The sequence below is a fragment of the Chinchilla lanigera genome, unplaced genomic scaffold, assembly GCF_000276665.1.
Source record: "Chinchilla lanigera isolate Chin_1 unplaced genomic scaffold, ChiLan1.0 scaffold00116, whole genome shotgun sequence".
Taxonomy (NCBI): domain Eukaryota; kingdom Metazoa; phylum Chordata; class Mammalia; order Rodentia; family Chinchillidae; genus Chinchilla; species Chinchilla lanigera.
The window spans coordinates 2,222,401-2,230,003 of NW_004955517.1; the positions used below are offsets into that span (position 1 = coordinate 2,222,401).

General features: G+C 45.5%; 1 protein-coding gene across 1 annotated transcript in view; it reads right to left on the bottom strand.

The window, feature by feature from the left end:
- Sntn (sentan, cilia apical structure protein) overlaps positions 1-7,603 on the bottom strand; it is a 23,061-nt gene that overhangs the window by 11,701 nt on the left and 3,757 nt on the right. Inside the window, exon 3 of the mRNA XM_013506948.1 lies at positions 2,532-2,671. Coding sequence (XP_013362402.1) covers positions 2,532-2,671 — 140 coding nt within the window. The remainder of the gene's footprint in view (positions 1-2,531; positions 2,672-7,603) is intronic.

Sequence of the window (7,603 nt, forward strand, 5' to 3'; positions counted from 1 at the left end):
GAGGTCCAGTCCTCTTGGGGTATGACAAGTCACTTTGTTTTTGTATCTTCTCAGTAGGACCTGCAGGTACGACCCTATTATATCTGGCTGGTGATAGGTGTGAGGAACCCCTGAATTATGTTCAGCCTCATGAGGAAGATGTCCCCTTCAGGGAGAGGAGGTGAGAAAAGAGAAGATGAGATGTCCCTTACATCTCAGCTGGAAGGTCCAGTGCAGTTCACCAGAGATCCCTGCAAGGGGATTTAGGTGAGAGCCCAGCTGGGAGTGAAGTGAGCTCTGCTGCCTTCACAACTGACTGGCATGCATACAGCTGCCCGAGTGCATCTCACAGAGCTGGCTGTGGGGCAAGGTGGCATCCTGACATTTCTCTACAAGCTTGGCATGTAAGCGACCACCACTGATCCTGAGGCTGTCCCAGCATGACTGCCCTCTCAGGTCCCTGAAATACGGCTCTGCCTTCTGGGGCAGCTTGTCTCAAGCAGGACAGCCTTGCTCTTGAGCCCACGTGTGTATGCTGCAGAGATTCTGCCTCTCCCAGGCCCAGCCTATGCTGAGGGACAGCAGGCTGCAGGCTCCTCTGCTAAGGGCTAGTTTAACGTTTTCCACCGATGCTCTCAAAAAGGGAGATGCATTGTATCAAGATGATGGATTTGGTAGGTCCCTATTTCCACACTTTTTCAAAGCCCTCTGAAGGTTCTCTGAGCCACTAGGCAAGGAAGGGGCGCTTTTTCTGTCTGGGATATGCCATTTATTTTGGATGCAGATGCAGGGAAATAGTACAAGATTTATTAACATGTTCTTTCTTTAAAGACTCCCTAAAACTTTTCACCATAATATTTATGGCCCCAAATAGTCTTTCCTTAAAAATATTTCAAAAGTGATGCACGTATAAAAAAAAACTTTTTTTTAGAAAAAAGTTTTAAAAGAATGTAAGCATAACCTTTCACCCCAAAGACAGCTAACCCTTATTAACATTTCTTTACAATTATTTTATGTGTGTTACCGCACAGACACACACCTGCAATAATCATAGATTCATGAGAAGTTGTGCCCTTGCTCTAGCTCCTCCCTGTTTAGGACTTCCTATGTAACTTAGTACACTAAAGCTGCTAGTGTGTGTATGCACATGTATATGCACAAGTGTGTACATAATGAGCATAATTGTCTTTTGATGTCTCAGAACATACTAGAAACTTAGAGACAACTTCTGTATTTTTTCCTGCTCTATCCACTGATGGATGTTGGTGGTTTAGGCCCACATGAAGCCTTTTCTTCTGGCTCATCCCCTCAGGCCAATATTTTCTAAACTATGGACAGACACTGATGAGATGATGTAAAAATAAATATTAAATAAGAATGAATAGTTATGTATTCAGTCTTTTACTATGATCTTCCACTTTTATCCACCAAATTAACATGCAAAAGATGATAAAGTGTCCTTATAAACAAACTTATTCAAGTATAGAGATAAGGAAAAGTTTGAAGGAAATGATAATGAACGCTGTAGGCAGATGCAAGATTAATGCTGCGCAGGGTGCTAACGTGGTGGAGGTTGGGGAAGTGTGTCCCGAGGTGAGCAGGTTAGTCCCTTTCCTGCAGCAACTGTTCATGTACCGCCCACTCTTAGTTCCGTACTTCGAACACGGACGTCTGCGGACGTCTGGACCTTCAACCCACGCATCCTGCTGGTGTCTTCACTTTCCCACCTGAAAGGTTCAAGCCTGACCTCTTCTGTGGGAGTCAGCCCCGCCCCCTTCAGACCTGCGTGTCCTCCAGGCTTGGCCCATTCTGGGAAGGAAACCACCACTCATCTCTCCCCTCAGTTAGAAGCCGGCGCATCCCGGCTGTATGTCTCCTCCTGTATTTCAAGCGTCACAGCCACTCGGTTTTCAGCTTCTGCTCATTCTGTTTTCCGAATGTCTTTCCGACACGTCTGTTTTCCTCCATCGTCACCACTCGAGCCCAAGCCCTCGTCCTCTTTTGTTTGGATTGCTTCTCCACAGTTACTCCTTCGCTGACCCACCCCTTGCTTGCACGCTAGTTAGTGTGGTTTCTCCACGTGGACGTGGAAACCACTTTTGGCCTTGCCCTGCTCTCTGGCTGTATAGTGTCACTTCTCTTGACCTCTCCAGCCTTCTCTTTCACAATGGCTTATTCCTCCTGCCTTCGTACCAACAATGTGCTCACCTTTTGGGTCTTTGCCCTGCCTCTGAGCCTGTGAGTCTGTCGTTCTCCCCACTTTTTGCCTAGTTAACTCTGAGCATTCCTGTTTTTGATCACTTGCCCCAAAATGGTCCCTTTGTTTTACTCTCTCATTGCATGCCCTGTTCTCCTTCATGCCTTTAAATATTTCTACTTGCTTTTTCAGCATATTTACTGGATTGTTAGCTTGTTTATTGCATTAAATCTGGTGCTCAGCTCACTGCCTGGTACAGAGTAGGGATCAGTAAACATTTGTTGATTTGTTGGGTACTTGAACTATAGTTGTTGGCTCTTGGGCCAGCCACTAGCTGTGTCCCTAATTTTCCTACCTTTGTGAAATTCCCAAATTGGGCCATCAGCAGATTTTTTGCAGCAGCTTTTCCAAGTTTGCCATCAGGGTCAGAAAAGTTTCTGAAAATCAGAGCTGCAGTGGCAAGGGCTTTTTCCAGATCTGAGCTCTTCTTCAAACCTATGGGAGAAGAAACACACGACAAAGTGCACTGGAGTACAGTATCCTAGACATGGGATATTTCTTTCCAGGGACAGACGGGGAGCAGGTTTCGGAGGTGGGCAACAACGTGGCCTAGTCCTTGGATTTTTGCCCTGCCTGGGAGTGGGATGTGCCAGATATTTGATCCTGCATCTTTAAACAATGGAGAGGAACAAAAATGTTTTTAGTAGCAATTAGGTTGCTAATTGCTAGGTTGAGATTTACAGTCTGCTTGCTATAGGACCTTGGCAAAGCACTTAAGTATTGGTTTTCTGAGCTGTGATTTTATTCCTTTAGTCAACAGATATTTATAAAACATTTCTCAGTCATTTTCCCCTTGGTGGGGCCAAACACTGGACACACAAAACTTAAAGGAGGAGGGGTGTACTTTGGCTTCTGCTTTCAGAGATTTTGGTCCACGCTTGGCTGGCTGCAAGGTGGGACTATCATGGCAGGAGGGTGAGGTGGAGGAGAGCTACTCCAATCCTGGCAGCCAGGAAGCAGAGAATAGACGAGCCAGACAAAGAAAGACTGGGGAAATGCACTCTCCAAAGGCTCCTCCACTCACAGCCAGGGTTTTTGCAAGAGACTGGAATACAAGTGCGCGATCGCCGAGCCTGCTTCTAGGAGGTGTGGCATAGTCAGAAGGCGAGGGCAGCTGAGAGTGGGACCTGGAGCTTTGCTCTCCCTCCTGGCTCCCTTCTCTTCCTGCTACCCGACAGCAATGAGGTGAGCCGCGTTCTTCCGCCCAGGCCCTCCCGCTGGGCCACTTTTGCTGGAGTCAGCTGACCATGCCTGGACTGTAAACCAAAACAAACCTCTCCTCCTTTAAGTCATAGGTGTTGGGCATTTTGTCCTAGTGATGAAGAAAGGGACCAGGACGCCCCCCAACACAGGGATTTCTTTTTTGCTTGCCTTATTTTCTATTGAATCTCTAGCACAAAGTGAGTGCTTCACAAATATTTGTTGAATAAGTGGCTGCAAAAACTGTGTCTTCGACGTATTCCTCCTTGATTTCCTTCTTGGTCTCAGGTCCTTCACCTTATTCCAGTCTTCGATTGGTGCTTTGCACTTCGGATTTTTGCACGCTTGACCAGTGGCTGACACTGCACTTTCCTCAGAGCTCCAGCCTCAGAAAATCCCCTGCTTATTTGGGCTTTATTTCTAGCTTGTTCTTTGTCCATCCCAGCCTCTTCTTCCTTCCACTCTTGCCACATCCAGAAAACCCTGGATCTCTTTGTTGCCTACCAGTGTCATGCTCTTCAAAGCACAAGGAGACGAGCGTGTGTCTTTCAGCTCCCGCTCTGCTTTTCCGGAGGAGTGTGTGTTTGAGGTGGAAGAGTACGCTGCCTTCGTCTTCTTCATTTCTTTATGAGGATGGCTTTGAATTTCAGAAGCTGAAGAATGAACTCTGTTCAGTATAGCTTTGTCTTTAAGAAGTAAAGTGTTTGGAGGAAACACATGAATTTCTTAGGAGGTAAATACTGCAGTTCAGTCCAGCTGATTCATTAATTAGTAACCAAGAATACCCAGATAGGACTTTTGGCTCAGCTACTCTACTGGCCTCAGCGATCTATTGGAGGACAGAAGGTGTCAGGTCTCTGCTGGCTGCGCCCTGCTGGATCCGAGGGTGGAGAGAATGTTCAGGCTGTGGTTGAGCTTACAAATGATGATAGCTACTTTCCTTGTTTAATGCTTCATAAAACCTGTGAAGTGGGTACTATTTGTCTCTTAATTTTACATTCTAGAAACCTATGCATAGAAAGATGAAGAATCTTCATTTCAAATTGCTAAGAAGAAAGAAATGAAGGATTTGAAGGTTTTCCAGACTTCAAGGCCCAGAGGAAGATCAGCCACTCTAGAGTGACTCTGTGCAACGTAATCCCTTGGAGCCTGTGGAATCAGATGTTTTCCAGCCCCCTGAGGAAGTTTGAGTCCGGCTGCACAGTGAATTATGACTCCGTCTGGACTAACTTCTTACCCTCTCCCACATGCTTTTCCCTAGACTATAAAATAGCATATACTCATGGTAAAAACAGAGCTAGAAAATACTTAAAATAAAAGATAACTAAGACCTCTGCTTGTCTCACCAGCACCGAGCCTTTGCAAGACTCCTCAGCTCCTGGTTCTTGTGGCTTGATTCTTCCTTTAACAAACTTGGCGGGCTGCCTCTGATGTTTTCACTGTCTACCCTATAGACTGCGAACTGGAATGTGAAAGCACACTGTGAAGGGAGAGTGTGGTTAGAAAAGTGCGGACTGCTGTTCCTCTCTCAGCTGTTTTTATTGGCTGTTGTGACTCTGGAATGGGGCAGTGGGCAGGCCGCTCAGCCAGGCCCTTCATGTCGTGCTCTCCTGCTGTCCACTCCCTCTGAGGCTGTACTCCGATGCTATTGAATGCGTGCAGCTCCCTACACACTCTGCATTCGTCAAGTATTTTGTGGCTTGTGTTTATTGCCAGGTCCTGTGCTAGCTCTGGCTCTGGAGCAGACAGCCCAGAAGAGCAATCGCTGTCATCCTGGAGCTTGTGTGGGGATGGGAGGTAGTGACAAATGGTTCTGGAGCTCACACTGCATATACCAGCCACTCCTGCATGGCCCTGATGGGAGTGGTTCAGCTGCATTAATTCTTTTTTTTTTTCCTGTACCGGGAATCGAACTTGCGACTTTGCACTTGCCAGGCAGGCGCTGTGCCGCTGAGCTAAGTCCCCAGCCCCAGCTGCGTTAATTCTGTCAGTTCTATGAGGCAGGTCCCAGTATCATCCCGACTTCATAGGTAAGGAAACTGAGGTGTGCCTCAGTGATTAAGCAACTTCCGCATTGACGAAAGTCACACAACCAGTCTGGTTCCTCACCCGGACGCACGGTGCGTCTAGGTATTTTTCGGGTACTGTGTTCTATAGATGGGGTGAATTTCCCTCCTTTCCCTTTTATAATTTCCTAAGAAAAGCCCTCACACTTAAACACTATTTCTGTTTTATTTTCTAGATCAAAACTTCCCAAAAGAAATATGATACATGATCATAATTTTTCTAGCAGCCACATTAAAAAAACTAAAACGAAATAGGTAAAATTAATTTTAATTATATATTTTATTTAACCTAATAAAAATTTATCATCTCAATAGGTAATCAATGTAACCAAGTGATTGAGAGATGTTTTTATACCTTTTTCTGCTAACCTCTTAAACCTTACACTTTTTGTTTTCAGAGTCATCACTCTTCCAGCACCGGGGAGCTCCTGCGGCTGTGGCTGCCACACCAGGCAGTGCAGTTCTAGGCCGTCTGCTCCCTGAAGGAAGTCATCACTCCTCAGTTACCTTTGTACTTGTTCCCAGGCCCTGCTGCTAAACTAAGTGGCCTGAACTTCAGAACAGCTGCCCATCCCGTCTTCCTCATCTGCTCTAGAATGGAGAGCACTAAATAGTAAGTACTTGATACCAGGAGTCTCTAGCAATCAGCATCACAGAAATGCCACATCCATACAGCAAAGTGTCAGAATAACTTCCTGTTAGAACTTTTCTTGATATTAGTTACTTTTTGACAAAACTGCAGACCTACAGGACTGAGGACATTTACCCAAGCTTAGATAGGTAGTATATGGCAGAGCCAACAGCTAGTATGGTTTCTGCCCTCTCCTCTCTAGGTCAGTAGGTGTTCCAATGCTCCATGCGATGGCTTATTGATTGTGTCCACTTGCGTAGGAGGAGTTTAACTAAGCTTTCTCACAATTCCACAGCCTAGGGTGTGGAAGGCCCACTCCTGGGATGGCTTGTCACCTGGATGGTATGAAGGGAAAAGAAAGAAAGACGGCATCTCCTGGCTTCCAGCAGTGACTCTTCAGCTTCTGTTGCAGACCCATTGGCCTCTTGATAGCGGACTTGCATGGGACACTGCCGTGAGCTCTAGACCTTCGACTGGATCCTTCGGTCTCCAGTGTGCAGACATGCTCTGCACGCTTCTTCATCCAGCTCTGCATGGCCGTTGTAAGCCAATCTTGTAAATTCATATATATTTGTGTACCTTGTGTTATATCTGTTTCTCTAGTGAGCACTGGCTGATACACTCCAATACTTCTCAAACGCACTGCGAGTCTACCCTGGGTGCTCGGACATGTATGTACTCACCCTACATTCTCACTCCCTAATCTCTGGCAATCATAGGCCAAGTACCCTGCAGAGAAATTGTCAGTTTTGTTCCATGATCTATATTTGATTTCAGTGAGTAACACTAAATTACCTACTGCTGAATGAAAGGTGAGGCCTCTGATCTCATGGGAATAACCGTGCCACAATGGTCCAGTTTCAGGAGTTTGGTGCAAGAAATGGGGTGGGGCAATGTAGTTACACCCAATCCCACAAGGAGAAGTCTTGTTAAAAATGTGGTGGGATACTTCTCCAAAGTACCTAAAATTGTGTGAATTAGCACAGGGGAAATATTTGAGGCCACAGGCACAGGGAAAGACTTTCTGTTTAGAACTCCACAGCACAGGACATATTATCAAGAATCAACAAATGGGATTATATCAAATTAGAAGTTTCTGCACAGCAAAGGAAACAATCAACAGAGTGAAAATATAACCTACAAAATGGGAAAAAATTTTTTCAGCTGCTCTTCTGATTGGGACTAATATATAAAGAACACACACACACACACACACACACACACACATTCTAATATACAAAGGGTGAAAAACATTAACCTCCCCCAAACAAATGACCCAGTAAAAATATGGGAAAATGAACTGAATAGACACTTCTCAAAAGAAGTACAAATGGGCCAGTAAGTACATGAAAAAATATTATCTTTAGCCATTAGGAAAATGCAAACCATAACAACTCTGAAATTCCACCTCATCCCCATCAGAATGCCTACGATCAAGAACAAAAAAGCGGGGCTGGGGATTTAGCTCAG